Source organism: Tamandua tetradactyla, chromosome 12 (assembly GCF_023851605.1).
Source record: "Tamandua tetradactyla isolate mTamTet1 chromosome 12, mTamTet1.pri, whole genome shotgun sequence".
Lineage (NCBI taxonomy): Eukaryota > Metazoa > Chordata > Mammalia > Pilosa > Myrmecophagidae > Tamandua > Tamandua tetradactyla.
Window position 1 is genome coordinate 52,003,664 of NC_135338.1, and position 20,359 is coordinate 52,024,022.

Sequence of the window (20,359 nt, forward strand, 5' to 3'; positions counted from 1 at the left end):
CAGTGAAGCAGTGCATCAAAAAAAAAAAAAAAAAAAGAAAGAAAAAGTTTTAAATTATTCAGAGCAATAAATAGAAATTCAGGATGGCTAAAAATACAAAGGCAAGGAGCACACTGGTAGTTCAGTGGCAGAATGCTTGCCTTCCATACGGGAGACGTGGGTTCAATTCCTGGACCACGTACCTGTCCCCCCCTCTAAAAAATACAAAGGTGAGGTGTGGTGAACAAGGTCATTCCGTTTCCCAGCTGCTCTGCTCCCAGACACCTGCACTGTCGTCCCCCCACTCTTACAAAGAAAAAGTGTGAACACAGCTGGTCTCAGATTGAAGAACTTTCCTCCCACGGGGCAGGGAACCCTGAAGGCAGCAGTGCTAGGCCTGCAGGTGCTCCGTGCTTCGGAAAACCCTTGTGTCTCAGGACCTCTGTAAAGAGGGTGCGGGAGCTGGACGCCAGGGGCTCAAGCCAGCTGAGCTGCACCTCGGGAGCTTTGAAACTTTGAATCACCCAGTTCTGATTCTTTGGGTCTCTGGGCACATGAACTTTTCAAAAGCACCCAACTAATTCCAGAAACCAGCTCCTACTGCCAGTCACTGAATTTGACAGTCATGCAGGATCCTTCTGGTAACGTAATTTAATTTTGCTTTTTAAATATCCTGCTGGCTGGGCCGGAAAGACAAGTTGGCAGAGAGAGAATTGGCTCATCTCATAGGACCTAGTAGTCCCCAGGGAGACCTATTTTCAAACACACATGGAAAATTAAAAGGCAGAGTGGTTCTTAAGCTAACAGGTGGCCCGTTACTGATACTAATGGCGGAGAATATTCACTAAAATACTGCCACTGACCCCTGACTCTCAACAAGCCACCCCCGCCACCCCCCAACTCAAGACTGTGACTCGGAGCTCACTCTCCTGGGGTGGCCTTGGCCAGCGCTGGAAGCCCATCTGCCGGCGCCGATGCAGAGCGCCCCGGGCTCAGCTGCCTCTGCCAAGCACACACCTGCCCCTGTGTACTCATGTCTTTTTCATGTGTTCATCTCATCTGTCCAATGGCACTGGAGGCAAACCCCGTACACTTCAAGATAATTAAAACCCAGCTCCTATCGTGGGGAGGGGGGATGGACTTCAGGGTGGACCTCAGTTCCAGGGACCACCCCCAAAGTCAACGGCAGAGGGGGCAAAGTCTGCCCCAAAGGCCAGCGGCTCATCCACCTCCGTGCCATGCCCCTGGGCTGTACAACCGCAGCCGCACGGCTGGGGGAGGGGGAGGGGGTGCTCAGGCTGGCTGGGTTCCCCGGGGTGCCCTCCTGGGCCTTGCTGGTTTTGACTTCACACGTGGTGGCAGCCTGTTCCTTTGCCCTGTCACTGACAGCAGCAGATAATCTCTGTCTGAAGATCAGCCATGCGAAGCTGGGTGACATTTGCCAGAATACATTTTCAGGGCTTGTAAATCAAATTCTGAGCCTAAACCACTTGACAGCTCTTAAAAATAGTCTGAGTCCATATAAGGCAAGATGAAGGAGGCAAAAGAAGATTTGATTGAGGTGCTTTTTTTAAAAAAAAAATTATTTTTACCCCAATTTTATTTTGGCTTGCTGATGGCTACCTTTCCAAATAAGATCAATTTGTCTGTGGTGTGTGAAACCAAAAATGGTTAATGAGTGATGTGCTCGTTAAACTTCTCCGCCCGTGGAGAGACCTGGCCCCTGGTTGCCATGGGAGCCACAGGACCCTGCCTCACTGGCCACAAAGCCACACCTACCTCCTGGATGTGGGCCACGATCCCGGCTTGGGTCTCAATGTCCAGTTGTTTGATTCTTTCAATAAACTCCTCTTTCTTCTCACACTGCAGAGGGGTGACATGTGTTAATGGGAGCCATTTCGCAAGTGAGGGTCAACCTGGGGCCGCCACAGCTGCAGAAATGTGGTTTGAAAATGAATCCCACCCCACTCCAGGTTTTCCTTTTTATAACTAGGACCGTGCATGTCCTCCTACCAACCCTCATAGTGATAATTCTCAAGAAGCAGCTCAGACTTTTATAAACCTGGGAGCTTCTTTGTAAAAGTCCCTTCTTAAGCCCGGTCCCAGACAGAGAATGCTGTGATAGGACACAGACATCTGTGCTTTAAACAAGCTTTCCAGGTGATTTTCACATAAGTAAAGACCCAGGGGCTGGCAAACTTTTATCTGTAAAGGCACCAGATGGGAAATGTTTTCGGCTTCATGGGCCATACTTCCCTGTGGCAACGACTCAATTCTGTCATGGCAGCACGAAAGCAGCCGGACAATATGTACAGGAATGAGCACGGCTGTGTCCCAACAAAACTTTATTTACAAAAATAGGCAGTGGGCTGAATTTGGCCCAGATGCTGCAGTTTGTCAGTCCTTGCTCTAGATGTTCCCAAACCGGGGATGAGTGGCCAGTGGGACCCTGGCTCAAGGGAGCCCACCCCACTCCGGCCTCTTGCCCAAGCTACTCTGTGCTAGAAACAGCTGCCACCTCGGATGGTGGTCACTTCCCTCCCAGGAACACACCTAAGGGAGTGTTTCATTCCCATAATCCAAACACAAGACGGTAGCAGCCGCCCCACTCCAGCCCCTGCCCGAGCCCTACCTGGACAGCACATCCCAGCACCAGCAGTAGCATCTTCTTAATCTCCTCCATACTTTTCCCTAAACCAAAAGGGCAACACATCGTAAGTCTGACTGTTTATACAATTTCATCAATGACACACGCTTGCTGTTGGAAAAAAGAAAATCAGACAAGGAAGGAAAAAAAAAAAACTCCCTGCCCAGCAATACCCATTTAGGTGTACACACTTTCCATCTGTTTTCAACATATTTATTTTTTTTAACCAAGTAAGGTAATTTTGTACATACTGTTTTCCGCCCTTTTCCATCCAAATATATCCTATCTTTCCACGATAGTTAATGAACCTCAACATCATTCCTTTTCAGTGTGTATGGTAAGTGAAGTAGAGGAAAGAGCAATTCTCACAGAAAACATGGAATAGGTTTAAAATAAGGCTGCCAGACATATTTGGGTATACAACTCTATTAATTATGGGAAATTTCAGACAAAGGAGAACAGTATAATGGAGTCCCATATATTTGCCACCGAGCCCCTTCTTAAGCCCTTCCCAGTTAGGAAACACTGTGAACGAGACACAGACATCACTCAATTCCAAGTCCCTTTTGTCGGAAACAATTTGGCACAAAGGTCATACAGCTTTTTCAATGGACATTTCAATGGACCTTTCAGAGGTTTGATTTTTCAATGTGTTAATCTAAAAGATGCTACCAAGAACCTTTAGCTGGTTATTTGTTACGCACATCCTTATTTACATCCTCAAGGCAGAATCTTGGTTAAGCTTTTCATATTCATATTGCCAAAATGCCCCAAAGAAATGTCTCACCATTTTACCTTCTCACAACCAGTAAATAATCAGCTCCACTTCCCCACAGCCAAGCAACACTGCCTTGCCACTCGTCCTCAGCTGAGCCAATCAGGTAGGGCAAACATTGTATTTCATCATTTTAACTGCATGTGTCGCTGGCTATGCTTGAAGGTGAATGCGTGTGTCTTCATCTGTTTATCATCATTTGATTAAACAGTGTCAGAAGACTTGGGCTCCAGCCCTGACTTGGCCACCCAGGAGAGGTGCAGGCCAGACAAGGAATACTGCCTATTCGTGAGCCTCAGCTTCCACATCTGTAAAACGGGAGGCAGCCAGCCTGGGAGGGTCCATTCACCTACAAGGTTCTACCTTCCTCATTATACCCTATTCTATTTGAGGGAGAAAGGACACGACAGAAACAGCACTGAAAGATGTGCTAACACTCATTCACACTGTGCCGAAATAGCCCAAACTGTCAGCGAAAGAGGCTGGGATGGAAACGAATCAAACCTCCAACAGAAGAGCCAGCACTGTGATTCACGTCAGGCCCTGAGTGTAAGGGGTGTCTGCAGCAACACACAACCTCCAATACCTCTTGATTGAGGAACAGCTAAAGAGGGCTTCTCCTGAGATAGTGACACCACTGTCAGCCTCTGACCAGGAACAGGGAGTTCACTCAACAAGAGAAACCTCTCGAGGCCTCTTTCCTGCAGAACTCAGATTCCATGTGCTTAAAGAATAAGGTTCAAGGCAGTGGATCAATCTACTATGGCAAGCCCTTCTCACTGCTAGTACGCATAGACATCTATCAATATTTGAAATGGACAATTTCTCAGACTTTCATTATTTTTTCTTCTTTAACTCAAGGCCTTTTATTTGGCACAAGAGGCTCTAATCCATAGGCATACTGATCCACAGGCATACAGATCCATGACGACTCACTCACTTCTCTATAAAAACTGAGCTATCGATCAGCCGCTTTATTAGAGTTTTGATAAAAAGGAAATACCCATTTCAGCACTGAAAAATCGTCCAATCAGTCTCACCAAAATCTCGCTGTGGCAATGATGCACTCTGGCTAAGTTCACACGTACCCTTCTCGCTTCTTTCCCCTCAGTCAACCCACAAACGTTTAGTACCTGTTAAGTACCTGTCATAAACGTTAAGTACCTGTCATAATGCCCTTTGGTTGATACAAAAGATATGGACCCTTTCCAGCTGTCGCTAACTCCTTTTCCTAACCTGAAGTTCACCTTTTCGGAGGCCACTTACCTGGTCCCATAGCCACCAGACGGTTGAGATGGAGGAAGTGAGCACTGTGAGTGGCTCAGATCAGCATAAATAGAGGGAGAGTTCATGCAGAAAATCTTCCTGCAGTCTACTCTCAACAAAGGCCCCAAAGGATCTAATTATTTATCATATTTAGAAGAATTTGGATAACTCTGATGATCCCTTTTCCCAGTCTGCAGCAGACTGAAGCAGGAAATCAAAAGCAGGAAGAAGAGTTGGAGAAGCCCATGGCTGGTAGCAAGACTGTAAGCTGATAACCTGGCAGCAAGGAAGAAACCAGAAGCCCTGCACACACAAGGGCTCAAAACTACATCCTAGGGCGGTGCAACGGTGGCTCAGTGGCAGAATTCTCGCCTGCCATGCTGGAGACCCAGGTTTGATTCCCGGAGTCTGCCCATGCTAAACGAAAAAAAAAAAAAATACATTCTAAGGCTGGTCAGTGAAGGGAATAAGGGGTTCTACTCCCTCAGCACCCTCCCTTTACACAGTGACAACCCTAAGGCATTCATTTATTCATTCACTCACTCAGAAATACCCATCAGGCATGAAGAAAAAACAAAATCTAGTCCAGAGCACTGTTAGAAAAAGCATGAATCCCTGATTGCTATGTTTTCTAATAGGAAAGAAAAAAAAGAGTTTTTAAGGTAGAGAATCAATTTTAGAAAAAATTTCATAGAAAAAATTTAAAATAAAGTTTTGGTGATGAGGATTAGAAAGTTCACTTCTGCCTTCCTTCAAATGAAGCAGGGTTGTGCTTGATCTTGCCAGGCTACATGAATAAAAACATTTGCTTACAACAAGCACATCCTGTGATTTCTATCCCTAAGTAGATTCCTACGAGACTGGAAAAAAAAAACAAAAAAACAACAACAACAAAAAAAAACAGCAGCAGCAGAGGGTACCTCATTTCTTGTTGGAAGCTGATGCCTAATTTCTTTCAGGATTCCAATAGTATTAGAATTAGTGCTATTTTCAAAAGTCTACCAGATGGTAGGTTTTGCACAGTTTCAAAATACACTGTGCTCTGGGTACCTGCCAGCCATACTGGCTCAGTGACACAGTTAAGCCTTGACTCCACCACTTCTATTGCAGCATTAGACAAAGAGAGGCAAACCCACAGACAACTGCCCCCTACCAAGCACCTACTATACGCTGGGCACCATGGATGTACTGAAATCAGCACAGTCCTCTGAGCTCAGACCAATGCAGAGACAGGCAAGTAAACCTGGAGGTTAAAAAAGGTGACAAATGCTATGGGAGCCTGGAAGAGGGACAGACATAAAGTTTGGAACAAGGCAGGGCCTTCTCCAAAGAAATGGTGTCTGAAGTGAGATTAAGGGTGAGGTGGGGAGACAGGCTTCAGCGGGGGTTTAGGCACCTGGTGTAGGGAGCAGCGTATACAAAGGCCCAGGGATGAGTAAGAGTGCGGTATCTGTCATATTGCTCTGTAGTTAAGTTTACTAGAGTTGGTGCGGTGTTCAAAGAGAGCACTGGGAGGGAAAGGAAATGACACACGTTTCTGTACCGAGAGAGCCATAAGCAACCACTGTGGAGGACGAGGGTGTTAAGAAACAATCAGATGCCATCCACACCTACCCACAACTCAGGCAACTCCATGCAACATGGTTCTAGTGAGTGTGCGGGAATCCCAAGGGACTCCCCCCACAGTCCACATAATGACTGAGTCTAAGAAAAAGTCTACTTACTTTACGACCTACTTCCTGGAGGTTCAACACAGAGCGATACTACACAGGCTTTCCTGGCAGAAATGGAATGCATGTATGCAGATCTAACTATATATAATGCTACACATGTTTACAGCAATCAGCTTCCAGTACAGAAGGGGAAAACCCTGATACAGCACATATTGTAAGGGCTGATGTAAGAATAGAAATATAGTTGGACAATTAAGGTACAGCAGCCTGTATACATTGTAGAAGATGGATTAAATCAGAGATGGAAAATTCTTGGCACTGATGCCCTGAGTTTCTAATCCTGTGACCGTGGCAGACATGGCTAATCAATCAAAATATCCCTTACTGAACCTGGAAGTAGGCCTCAGAATCCTTCTGAACACAGCATTTTAGAAAGCCACTACCAATCAACAGAAGTCAGCACCTGAAACAAAATTTATTTTCCATGCCAGCAGATGATGTCTCTACTGGCTCTATGCTTTGATTCCCCGAGTTGTAGCCCTTTGAATGTCCAGGACACATATCCTGGTCTCTGGATAAGGAAAATAAATCATCTGTGATGACTTAGGGATGAAACTGGTGATTTAGGCAAAGGAAGGCAAAATAGCCTTTTTAAGAGGGGCCCCATTCTGCCCTAAACTTGCAAACACACTGTCCTGCTGAGGTTGGAAGGAACAGAAATTTATCTGCAGAAACAGGGTCAAAGAAAAGTAGTGAGACTTTGATGACAGTCTTGGTAACTTGGCCATCTACAACCACAGGAGCTCAGGACCTGCCAATCACTGTCCAGACTGAGGTTTAACTCTTATAACCTGGAAGAAATGACCCAGTTAGGTAGAGTTAATCCGCCCTCTCCATGGGCCCTTCGCAAAGAGGTAAGATTTGGCAGCAGGCCCAACACCACCTGCTTCCCCCTACCTCCAGACCATCCCCTTTCACCCTGTAACTGTCATTCCTTCTTTATCTCTTTTTCTCCCCACCTAGACCTACAGCCCTTCTAGAGCAGGGGCCTTCAGATCCCAGTGCCTAGAAGGGTCCCGAGCACCGGGCAGGCATGTAACCAGTGTTTCCTGACCAAATACGTGACCTTAATTGTTAGCATCAAGTATCAGGTAGAAGAACAAAGAGTAACAGCTTAAGTTTCCTTTCATGTTAGGAAACGTGTGTTTTTTCCTTAATAATTCTACATTCTACTCTCCTATGACTTAGTGCTAGAGGTAATGAACCACTACTGGTGTTTTCCTTGCCTTCCTATTTAAAAACCAGTCACTTCATAAGGATGATTATAGGGCTGTCTCGGTGATTTGAAAACAGCACCGCGTTGAACATGACCATGTTTCTCCTGAATGCCTAAGTACATCCTACGGTCACTCACAAGGGCAATTCTGTGGGCCCGTTGGAGGCTCTGCGTGCACCAAGAGCAGTCCTTCAGTATTATTTTAAGTCAGGGTCCTCTTTGACCTTCACCAAGGTAGGTGGTGAATTCCTAATGGGTGGGCAGAGGTGCCCTGCCACGGGGAGCCTTCTCCCTCACATGTCCCTTTCCACAGGGCACGGGGCAGGCACCTCTACCTGCCACCACACATCCTGGAGAACTTGAGGGAAACTTTCACCTAGATTCTTACACCTAAAACTGCACACATGGAAGCCTATTTACAAACATGCCTAAGAGTTACCCCCAGAGAACCTCTTTTGTTACTCAGATCTGGCCTCTTTCTCTAAGCCAAACTCAGCAACTAAATTCATTACCCTCCCCCCTATGTGGGACATGATTGTCAGGGATGTAAGCCTCCCTGGAAACGTGGGACATGACTCCCAGGATGAGCTTGGCCCTGACAATGTGGGATCTACAATGCTTACCTCACCAAAACGGGGAAGAGAAAATGGAGCAAAATACGGTATCAGTGGCTCAGAGATTTCAAATAGAGCTGAAAGGTCATTCTGGAGGTTACTCATATGCAAGCTTCAGCCAGGTACTACCAATTGCCTTGGTATGCCAGGACCCAACCAACAGTATTCCTGGAACCCTAAAGAAAACCCAGGGCTCTATTTAAGACTCTATAAAAGTGTTACTTATTTTTCAGAAACTTAAAAGCTATAGATTGTTCCTTTCCCAGATAAGCCCTGAAACCTGGAGGCATCAGTCTCTCCCAGAGCATCAACCAGCCACATTCCCCTATCCCATAATGTCCACACCCCTTTTCAACATGAAGTTAGAACGGTCACTGCCCAAACATCCCAGAAGACCTGAGAAAGCAATCAAATGAGAGGGAGGAGTTGTAACCTAGAAGCTAGGCTTTAACAAAGGATTATGACTGCTGACTCGTTATAGGAGATATTTCTTTTTAGTTCCTAGTGTATTAGAACAACCAGAAGGAAATTCCTGAAACTGTGAAACTTAACCCATTCTATACTTTGAAATTTGCTCTGTAACAACTTCTTAAACCTTACTCTGAAATTTATTACTTTTCTGTAGATATATTTCACAACAAAAATGTTTAAAAAAAATTCACACATGGGGCCTCCACTGGGTATCAACACAACCGGGCACTACCCCATTATTTAGTCATTCAACAAACATTTAAAAGTGAGGACTCAGAGCCAGGCATCAAGCCGTGCTTCCATATGAAATGGCATGGGGCACCACGAGGAAGCCCCAGCCTGTGGCCCCTAAGTGTCTCTTCATCACCTGCCTCAAGCTGGCCCCCACCCCTGGGTACCCCACCATCACCACATGGGTGCAACAAAAAGCCTCAGCCCCAATGAGCAGAAGCCAGCAGCAACCCAGATTACAAAGAACAATGTGAAAGAACCACAACAAGCCCCTAGAAGCCATCACCACCTGAGATGACCCCCTAGCCCCCCGTCTGCCCACGCCGTAGAAGCTGAGAGAATGCGCTTCCAAGCACCAGACAACCAGAGGAGAGTAGAAAAGTAAAATCAACCACAAGAATGCAGCACGAGACCTAAGAGCCTGTGCTGGGAGCAGGCAAGGTGGCAGGGTAGGAGGAGGTTAACTGAGGAAAGATCCATCCCAAGCACCAGGTGGAAAACTCACAGCCCAAATATGAACGGTGAACATAAAAGACCTTTGACAAACAACATTTCTTCCCTCCTCCTCGGACGGCCGCAGCCGCAGAGAACGGTTCTGCTCGAAGCCATGGCGCAGTTGTCACAGCCAGTGGGGCATTTTTTTTTCTGTGTAAAGACTATCGCTAAGAAGTTGCCTAAACAAAGCCTGGTTTCTAGGCAGATCCCCGGGGCTGCTCAGAAGGCCGGCATTTTGGCTGTGTTGTAACACTTGCCAGTGCTGGGTGTTAACCAAGCTTTTCACGTTCCTAGAAAAGCAAAGGGCTGGCTCTTGGCTCTAGGCAGCAGCCACCCACATTTTATGTGGACTGAGAAACTCATTTTTGGATCTAGCAAGCAGCACAGAAGCAAAGTGGCAGGTCAGAAGCAGCAACATTATAAAACAGTGCTTGGATGCTTTTTTTGAACTTGTTCCTTCAAATATTAAACAGGAAATACTAACACGATCAAATGCCTAGAAGATTATTATTATTATTTTTTTTACCAAATAAACATTTTTTTTTGCTTTAGTCTCACACAAAAGTTAAAGTTTTAAAACGTGAATTACCATCTATTTTCAACACCCTGCAATACTGACATTCCTTTGTTCTTCCTCATGCAAAAACATTTTTAAATTTGTACATTTAGTCACTATCATTATACACTCTAGGCATTCTTAGATTATACCATCTCAGTCTTTATCATCTATCTTTCCTTCTGATTTCATTTGTGCCCCCAGCCCTCCTGAGTGTGAGAATGATAGAGAGAGGAGGGCTGGGGGTAAAAAAGGTTAGTATTTTTTGTTTTTTTTAACTCCTCATTCAAAGGACTCAAGGCTTTTGCAAATATAAAAATACTACATATATATATATATATGCTATATATGTATATAAGCAGAATTAGAGTCAAGGCTAGGAGAAATGAAAAATAAGCTCAGGTAGGGAAAAAAACAAACAAACCAAGAAGTAGGGTAAAAACCCAGGAATTGCTAATGTACTCTGGATGGTAAGCTCTTGACGTCCCACCAAATCACAGGGCAAGCAGGACCCTGGTGAAGTCAGAACAGGAAGAAGGCAGGAGGGGAAGGAAGACAGCCCTTTTACTTTTCAGAACAATCTCAGCAACAAAACAGTTGTTTCAATAAACCAGGTCTGACCCCTCTCCCCCTTGCCAAAGGGGAGGCAAGAGCTGGAAGAACTCCAGGCTGTGAGACTCCCCATTGGTCCCTAAAGGCAGAGCTGTGCAGTCTGGACTGAGGGTGAGAAGGTTTCTATGGGATGTGAAAAACTCTTCAACAGCACCCTTGTCAGGAGAGCAAGTAAACACTGAGAGGGTTAAATATTAAATTCCAAGGGGTTTCAGGCATCCCGTTTCCCTCTGGCCTTTGAAATCTCAACTTTAGCTGTGGCAGAAGTCTTCTTCCCTGCCCCCCAGAGCCTGACACCCCTCGTGTCCTCCAGCACGTCTGAACTCCTCTGAGCTCATCCCACCTAGAACACTTTCCTCTGCTTCTGTTGAGAGTTCTTCGAAGACTTGCCCAAACGCTGTCTCCTCCAGGAAGCCTTCCTGACCTGCCGAGGCAGAACCACAAGCCCGTTTGCACTCAGATTAAAGCAACTTCTCACACTGCTTTTCAACCCTGTACACAGATGACAGTTAGGGACTCTGTCTTCCTTCCCTCCCTGCCCCAATGCAGACTGTGGGCTTCTTGGGACAGAGACAGCCTGTTACTCTCTGGGTCCAGTGGGCCTGGCATGGCAGGCATGTGGCCAATGAAAGGAGGAGAGGCTTGGACTGCGCTCCTCCTGTGAGCCTCTGGCCGAGGGGGCAGCCAGCTATGAGGATTGAAAGGTGCTTTGGTCTTCTCTTTGGGAGGTTCAGAAATTGGCTCTTGTGGTTTTTTTCAGCCAGAGCAGCAGGTATAATAGTAACCCATGTCTAGCTATGAAAGGAGAAAATTTATAGCTTTTTATATACAGGGAATGCTCCAAATCCTCAAAGTGCTTTCTCTGCTGCTGGAAGCCCCTTCTGTAACTGCCACAGCAGGAAGAAAACTCAGACTGGACAGTCAGACTATTGAACAACAATTAGTGACATCCTCAAGGCTATTCTCAAAGGCTCCAGTGTATTCAGTCAGGACCCTGTGTGTGCGCGTTGGGGAGGGAGGGGTGTCGGCACACCCAGGGGCTCCACAAAATCTTGCCTGGCATTTGGATTGCAAAAACCACCAGGGATGAAAACTGACTGGTCGGTCCTCTTGCCTGGGACAAGCAGCTGCTCACCCACACGTATAAACACCTACACAATTTACAGTGACAACTACATCTTCTACTGATGGGATCACCATGCCGTGTGCCTCTGAGTCGAGTCCCCCACCTCATCCATGAGGGTGCATGGCCACAGACCCATCTTGGAAGGACATTTTCCTGTCATGTCCAAGGCACAGGCTTGGACCACCCCTCTGCCTTTCTCAGATCCCTGACACTTCTTGGTGGGCTCCACACCTGCTCCCACGCAAGGCTCAGTGCTTATGGGCCGGAAACACTGCAGACTAACTGGAGGTCAAGCAAATCTCTTCCTTTGGCTCAGGCAGAGAAAAGGTGGGTACACTGGCCAGCCTAGGGAGGAGACTCCCCACAATGCGTGCACTGATTCAGCACTCAGCTGCCCCTGGCCCCATGCCCCCAGGAGCTGCTGCTGTGCTCTGGGGCCAGGGCATGAAGAGAGGGCTGCTGCTCCGCGAGTGACCCCCTGGGCTGGCCACCTGCCGCACTGCTCCTTCAGCTCAGTGCAGCTTCAGCAACAGCTACCCGGAAAGGAGTAAGGACGGCCCGATTCCAGTGAGACGCCAATGGAGAGAAGCCACCGATCCTTCTGTTTAGGATCCTTGGTCTCTTCCCATTCCAGACATGTGGGTTTTCCTGTCTTCCTTGACCCCTTATTTATTCCAGGGAGTTTCAAACTGATAACAAGGTGTCTCCTCAAACACAGCAGTCTTGGACAGCAGAACGCCTGTGCCTTAGGCCTGCGGGTTTACATCCACGAGCAGAGGGTGCAGCTAAAAGTACGTGAACATGAAAGGCAGATGTGATGCTTAGGTCCTGGTGTCAACTTGACCAAGGGATGAGGCCCAGTTGTCTCGTTAGGCAAGCACTGGGCAGCCTGACCTTTGCTGCAAGGATATTTTGTGCCTGGTTGGTAAACTGGACGGCTGGTGTATTAAATCATCAGTCAGGTGACTGCAGCTGTGGCTGATTATATTTGCAATCAACTAAGGTGGGTCTCCCACAACCAGATAATCCAATCTGTCGTAGGCTTTTTTTTATTTTTATTTTTTATTGATAAATATTATATGTTCACACACCATGTAATCATCCAAAGTGTACAATCGATGATTCACAATAACATCGTATAGCTGTGCATTTTTCATCACAATCAACTTTTTGGTAAAAAAATAACATATATGCAAAAAAGCAATAAATTTCAAAGTACATAATAATAATCAGTTGTAGAACAGATTTCAGAGTTTGGTATGGGTTACAATTTCACAATTTTAGGTTTTTACTTCTAGCTGTTCTAAGATACTGGAGACTAAAAAATACAAATATAATGATTCTGTAATCATATTCATTTGTTAAACCCTACCTTCTCTATATAGCTCAGTCATCACCTTTGATCTTTCTCCCACTCTTTAGGGGTATTTGGGCTATGCCTACTTGAACTTTTTCATCTTGGAAGGGGCTGTCGATAGTATGGGATAAGGGGATGGAATTAGATGACATTCTGGAGAGACTGGCCCCTTAGCGTTTCAGGACTAATCTGGTCTAGGGACCCATCTGGAGGTTGTAGGTTTCTGGAAAGGTACCCTAGTGCATGGAACCTTTGTAGAATCTTATATAATGCCCTAGGTGTCCTTTACTTGGCAGGAATAGTTTTGGTTGGGGTTTAGAAAGTTATGATAGGCAGCAATGTCTACCTGAAGCCTGCATGAGAGTGACCTCCAGAGTAGCCTCTCAACTCTTTGAACTCTCTCAGCCACTGATGCCTTATTTGTTACACTTCTTTTCCTCCTTGTGGTCAGAATGGCATTCTTTATCCCACAGTCAGGCTCATCCTGGGGAGTCATCTCCCACGCACCAGGGAGATTCTCACCCCTGGATGTCATTCCCCACAAAGCGGAGAGGGCAATGATTTCACTTGCAGAGTCGGGCTTAGACAGAGAGAGGCTACATATGAGCAAGAAAAGAGATTCTCTAGAAGTGACTCTTAGGCGTACCTACACAGGAAGGCTAAGCTTCTCTGCTACATACATAAGTTTCACCAGGGCAAGACAGTTGAAGGTTTTTAAGGAAGGAGAGAAACTCTTTCGCTGCTTCTTCAGCTAGTGAGCCTCTCCTGTGCAATTCGTGCAGACTTCATTGGAGACACCAGCTTCACAGCCTGCCCTAGGGATCCTGGAATCTTCCATTCCCATGATTGCATGAGACACCTTTAAATCTCATATTTACAGATTTCTCCTGTTGGTTCTGTTTCTTTAGGGAACCCTGACTAACACAGCTTGGTACCAGGAGTAGTCCTTGGGAAACAAAATTTTGAAAAATGGGTTTCTACAATTGATTTTCTACTCTGACTAGACTCAGGGGCACTAATGACTCTGTTTCCAATAATCAACATGGCGCTGACAGTCCACGGGGTGGGCTGGCAAAAGTGATACGCAAAATATCACCATTAGTGGTGATAAGGGTAGTTCAGTGGTAGATTTTTCTACCAGACACAAAGCCTCATTGGGTGAACAGCAGATTTACAACATAAACTAAAATCTCAGTCTTGTAGAGTGTATGCTGTTAAAGTAAGGGCTCTGATTGGAAAAGAATGGAGTCCTGAAACCTGAGATGGGGATATATGGCTTGATAATGATGGTGATGGGGAGATGGGATCCCTAGAATCTGTCAAACCTTTGCGAAGTAGACCTGTAATAGACTGCCCTGAGAAACAGCTTCCCAGAGTCCAGTGTACCTTGAGGAAACAGCTCCTGTCCCCCCAGAGGAATCTGCCATCCAACCTCCACTTAATGAGATTAACCCTTCCTTGTCTGCTAACCTTGTAACCATCTCCCCTGGGGAAAAAGCCTTCACTCCTTGGTCTGGAATGACTAATCCTGTTTCACCAGATGAAACTGCAACAGAATTCCCTGAGGTAACTGGCTTGAAAGACACTTTTATTTCTTTCTGTGACCCACCCCCACCACCCCTCTTTTCTTCAAGACCTATAACTAGACTAAAGTTCCAACAGGCCCCAAAAGGTGAGGTACAAAGTGTGACCCATGACACTATGCTCCAAAAGAACTGCATGAGTTTTCCAATCTATATAGACAGAAATCAGGGGAATATGTGCGGGAATGGATATTAAGAGTGTGGGGTAACGGTGGAAGGAACACAAAAGAGAATCACGCTGAATGTATTGATATGGGCCCACTAAGCAGAAATTCTGCATTCAATGTTTTGTAGCTCAAAGGAATACAAAGGACATTAACAGTTTGTTTGGATAGTTGGCTGAAATATGGATCCAAAGGAGGCCGATATTAGCTGAAGTAGAAATGCCAGACTGCCCTGGAATAATGTAGATGAGGGGATCCAGAGGCTTAGAGGGACTAGAATGTTAGAGTGGATTTATCATGGAAGACCTGTTCACACACCCCAGGAATGTCCAAGGGACACATCTTTCACCAGAACCCTGAAAAATAAATTCATGTGACTAGCTCCATCATCCATGAAGAGCTCTATAGTGGCCTTTCTCTGTAGGTCAGATATTACTGTGGGAGCTGCTGTCACTGAACTGGAATCCTTAAACACAATGGGTATGATTGGATCCCGAGTTGGCAGAAGCCAGGTGGTGACAGTTAATCATCATAGACAAGGTGGGCGTGGCCACCATAGTGGACAACAGACTCAAAGCAGCAGTGAAAACACTCTGACACACAGAGACTTGTAGCGTTGGCTCATAGATCATGGGGTACTGTTCTAGTTTGCTAGCTGCTGGAATGCAATATACCAGAAACGGAATGGCTTTTTAAAAAGGGAAATTTAATGAGTTGCTAGTTTACAGATCTAAGGCCGAGAAAATGTCCCAATTAAAACAAGTCTATAGAAATGTCCAATCAAAGGCATCCGGGGAAAGATACCTTGGTTCAAGAAGGCCGATGAAGTTCAGGGTTTCTCTCTCATCTGGAAAGGCACATGGTGAACACGGTCAGGGCTCCTCTCTCAGCTGGAAGGGCACATGGCAAATATAGCATCATCTGCTAGCTTTCTCTCCTGGCTTCCTATTTCATGAAGCTCCCCGGGAGGCATTTCTCTTCTTCATCTCCAAAGGTCACTGGCTGGTGGACTCTCTGCTTTGTAGTGTTGCAGCATTCTCTGCTCTCTCCTGGACAGGCACATGGCGAATACGGTATCATCTGCTAGCTTTGTCTCCTGGCTTCCTGTTTCATGAAGCTCCCCGGGAGGCGTTTTCCTTCTTCATCTCCAAAGGTCGCTGGCTGGTGGACTCTCTGCTTCGTGGTGCTGCAGCATTCTCTGCTCTCTCTGAGTCTCTCATTCTCCAAAATATTTCCTCTTTATAGGACTCCAATAAACCAATCAAGACCCACTCAAATGGGTGGAGACATGTTATCCCGTAATCCAGTTTAACGACCATTCTTAACTAAATCACATCAACCAGGGAGATGATCTCATTACAGTTTCAAATATACAGTATTGAATAGAGATTATTCTACCTTTAAGAAATGAGATTTATATTAAAACATGGCTTTTCTTAGGGGGCATACTTCCTTTCAAACCAACACAGGTACCTAGGAGTAAAACAGATGGGCAGTCTACTAAATTCTTTTTTGAGATGTATAAGCAAGTCAAATGAACAGAAGTCTAACTTGAATTATAAAAATATAGTTACGTTCCCTTAATCAATTTCCAGACTTGAGACAGTTTACAGACCCAGAGCCCTTTGAATAAGGGAAGGCTGGGTACCCTTGGGGAAGGACCCTTTTATACTGCCCAAAATTTACACTGTTAATCTTCCTCCCAGTCTTCCCCAATGAGACCTGCAGTCTTTTACCAGGGTGACTGTCTACTGGGGAAAAGGAAGTGACCAGATATTTCGGGAATTATTGGACATTGGCTCAGAAATGACACTAATTCCAGGAGACCCCAAATGTCACTGGTCCACCAGTAAAAGTAGGTGCTTATGGAGATTAGGTGATTGATCAATGGAGTTTTAGCTCAGGTGTGTCTCACAGTGGGTTCAGTGGGTTCCAGGACCCATTCTGTGGTCATTTTCCCAGTTCCAGAACGTACAATTGAAACTGACATACTCAGCAACTGGCAGAATCCACACATCGGTTCTCTGACTCATAGATTATTATGGTAGGAAAGGCCAAGTGGAAGCCATTAGAATAGTCCCAACCTAGCAAAATAGTGAATAAGAAGCAATACTGTATTCCTGGAGGGACTGCAAACATCACTACCACTCTTAAGGACTTGGAGGATGCTGGGGTGGTGGTTTCTCAACTCTATTTGGCCTGTGCAGAAAACAGATGGGACTTGGAAGGTAATAGTAGATTACTGTAAACTTGACCAGGTGTGACTCCGACTGCAGCTGCTGTTCCAGATGTGGTATTACTGCTTGAGCAAATCAACAGATCACCTGGTACCTGGTATGCAGCTATTGCCTGGCAAATGCTTTTTTCTCTACAGCTGTCTGTAAGGACCACCAGAAACAGTTCACATTCAGCCGGCAAGGCCAGCAATATATTTTCACTGCCCTGCGTCACGGGTATATCGGCTCTCCAGCCCTATGTCACAATCTTGTTCATAGGGACCGTCATTGTTTCTCCCTCCCTCAAGACATCACACTGGTCCATTCTATTGATATCATGCTGACTGGACCTAGTGAGCAAGAAGCAGCAACTACTCTAGACCTACTGAGAAGGCCATTTGTGTGTCATGAGATGGGAGATAGATCAAACAAAAATACGAGGGCCTTCCACCTCAATGAAATTTCTAGGTATCCAGTGGAATGGGGCATGTCGAGATATCCCTTCCAAGGTGAAGGATAAGCTGCTGCATCTGGCCCCTCCTATGACCAAAAAAGAGGCACAAGGTCTAGTTTGTCTCTTTGGATTTTGGAGAAAACGTATTCCTCATATGGGTATGCTACTCTGGCCCATTTACCAAGTGACCAGAAAAACTGCTAGTTCTGAGTAGGGACTGGAATAAGAGGAGGCTCTGTGACAGGTCCAGGCTGCTGTGCAAGCTGCTCTGTCACTTCGGCCATATGATCCAGCAGATCCAATAGTGCTAGAACTGCCAGTGGCTAACAGGGATGCTATCTGGAGCCTTTGGCAGGCCCCTATAGGAGAATCACGATGCAGACCTTTGGGATTTTGGAGCAAAGCCTTATCATCTGCTGCAGATTACTCTCCTTTTGAGAAACAAAAGGAGATCTTTTGGTCTTCTACTGGGCCTTAGTACAGACTGAATACTTAACCAGGGGCCACCAAGTTACCATAAGGCCTGAGTTGCCTATCATGAGCTGGATGTTGTCTGACCCACCAAGGCATAAAGGAGGGCATCACAGCAGCAATCCATCATAAAATGGAAATGGTATATTAGAGACAGGGCTAAGCAAGTCCTGGAGGCACAAGTAAGTTACATGAGGAAGTGGCCCAAATGCCCATGGTCTACACTCCTGCCACATTACCTTCTCTTTCCCAGACCAGAGCTGTGGCCTCCTAGATAGCTCCTTACAGTCAGGTGACTGAGAAACAAAAAACTCAGGCCTGGTTTACAGATGGTTCTGTACAATATGCAGGGACCACCCAGAAGTGGACAGCTGCGGCACAATCCCATTCTGGGATGTCCTTAAAGGACAGTAGTGAGGGGAAATTCTCCCAGTGGGCACGACTTTGTACTCACCTGGTTGTTACTTTTGCTTGGAAGGAGAACTGGCCAGAGGTGCATGTGTATACTGACCCATGGGCTGTTGCTAATCATTTGGCTGGATAGTCAGGGACTTGGAAGGAGCAAGATTGGAAAATTGGTGATAAAAGAGGTTCGGGGAAAAGGTATGTGGATACAGCTTTCTGCATGGGCAAAGAACTTTAAGATATTTGTGTCCCATGTGAATGCTCACCAGAGGGGAACTTCAGCAGAGGAAGGTTTTAATAATCAAGTGCATAAGATGACCTGTACTGTGGATATAAGTCATCCTCTTTCCTCAGACCCTCCTGCCAATGTCCAATGGGCTCATAAACAAAGTGGGCATGGTGGTAGGGATGGAGGTTATATGGGCTTAGCAACATGGACTTCCACTCACTACAGCTGACCTGTCTTCAGCTGTGAGTGCCCCATCTGCCAGCAGCTGAGATCACACTAAGCCCCTATTATGGCACCATTCCCCGAGGTGATCAGCCTGCTCCCTGGTGGCACGCTGATTACACTGGACTACCTTCGGCATGGAAGGGACAGCGATTTGTTCTAACTGGAATAGACACATACTCCGGATATGGGTTTGCATTCCCTGCATACAATGCTTCTGCAAAAACTACCATACATGGACTTAAGGAATGTCTTATCCACCATCCTGGTATTCCACACAGCATTGCTTCTGATCAAGGAACCCACTTCATGGCAAATGAAGTGTGGGAATGGGCACATGTTCATGGAATTCTCTGGTCTTACCATTTTCTCCATCATCTAGAGAGCTGGGTTGACAGAATGGTTGAATGGTCTTTTGAAGACCCAATTATGGTGCCAACTAAGTGGCAATACCTTCCAAGACTGCGGCAATGTTCTCCAGGAGGCTGTGTATGCTCTGAATCAGCATCTGCTGTATGGTGCTGTTTTTCCCATAGCCAGGATTCAAGGGTCCAGGAATCAAGGGTGGAAATGGGAGTGGCACAACTCACTATCACCCCTAGTGATCCACTAGGGAAATTTTTGCTTCCTGTCCCTGAAACCTTAAGGTATGCTGGTCTACAGGTCTTAGTTCCAAAAGAAGGCATGCTCCTACCAGGAAACACAACCACGATTTCATTGAACTAGAAGTTAAAACTGCCACCTGGCTACTTTGGGCTCCTCATACCACTGAATCCATGCGCAGGAAAAGGATTAGTGTTATGTCTGGGGTGACTGATCCAGACTATCAAGGGGAAATAAGACTGCAACTACACAGTGGAGGTAAAGAAGAGTCTTCCTGAAATACAGGAGATTCCCTACAACATCTCTAATACTATCATGCTCTGTGATTAAAGTGAATGGAAAACTCCAAAACCTAATCCAGGCAGGACTATCTATGGCCCAGAATGAAGGTCTGGGTCACCCCACCTGGCAAAGAACCACAGCTAAAGTGCTTGCTGAGGGTAAAAGGAACAAAGAATAGGTAGTAGAAGAAGGTAGTGATAAATATGAATTACAACCACATGACCAGTTACGAAAACAAGGACTATAATTGTATGACTCTTTCCTCCCTGTTTTGTTATGAGTACGTTTACATTTGTACCTAAGCAAATATCTTATTTTCCTCTTATCATGTGACATAAGATGTACTGTTCATGTTATAGTATTTAAGTCACAGGATATGAAGTTTAAGAGTGAATGTTACCTAAAGACTTGAACTCGTTTCTGGAGAGATGTAGTATGTTTCCAGTTGTAAGCAGGTGAGTTGAGTATTGGAAGATGAAATATATGTCTGCTGTTGTGTTCTATTTGGAAATTAAGCTTATTTCAAGGTTAACTGAAATATGTATTTCAATTATAAATTTGAAATACGTATTTCAAAAATGTATGGCTGCCAAGTTGACAGGGGATGGACTGTGATGGTTAGTTTCTGGTGTCAACTTGGCCAAGTGATGTG

At 45.7% G+C, this 20,359-nt stretch overlaps 1 protein-coding gene across 4 annotated transcripts in view; it reads right to left on the bottom strand.

Annotated features, from left to right (window-relative positions):
* The window catches only part of CCDC88C (coiled-coil and HOOK domain protein 88C), a 149,560-nt gene that overhangs the window by 73,009 nt on the left and 56,192 nt on the right, over positions 1-20,359 (bottom strand). For 2 of the 4 annotated variants that reach the window (XM_077123347.1, XM_077123348.1), the window contains 2 exons: positions 2,612-2,670; positions 1,759-1,842 (listed from right to left, as the gene is read on the bottom strand). In XM_077123347.1, the coding sequence (XP_076979462.1) occupies positions 1,759-1,842; positions 2,612-2,670 (143 nt within the window). Of the gene's footprint in view, positions 1-1,758; positions 1,843-2,611; positions 2,671-9,437; positions 10,369-20,359 lie in introns of those variants that run through there. The other 2 variants (XM_077123349.1, XM_077123351.1) reach the window with 2 other exon arrangements.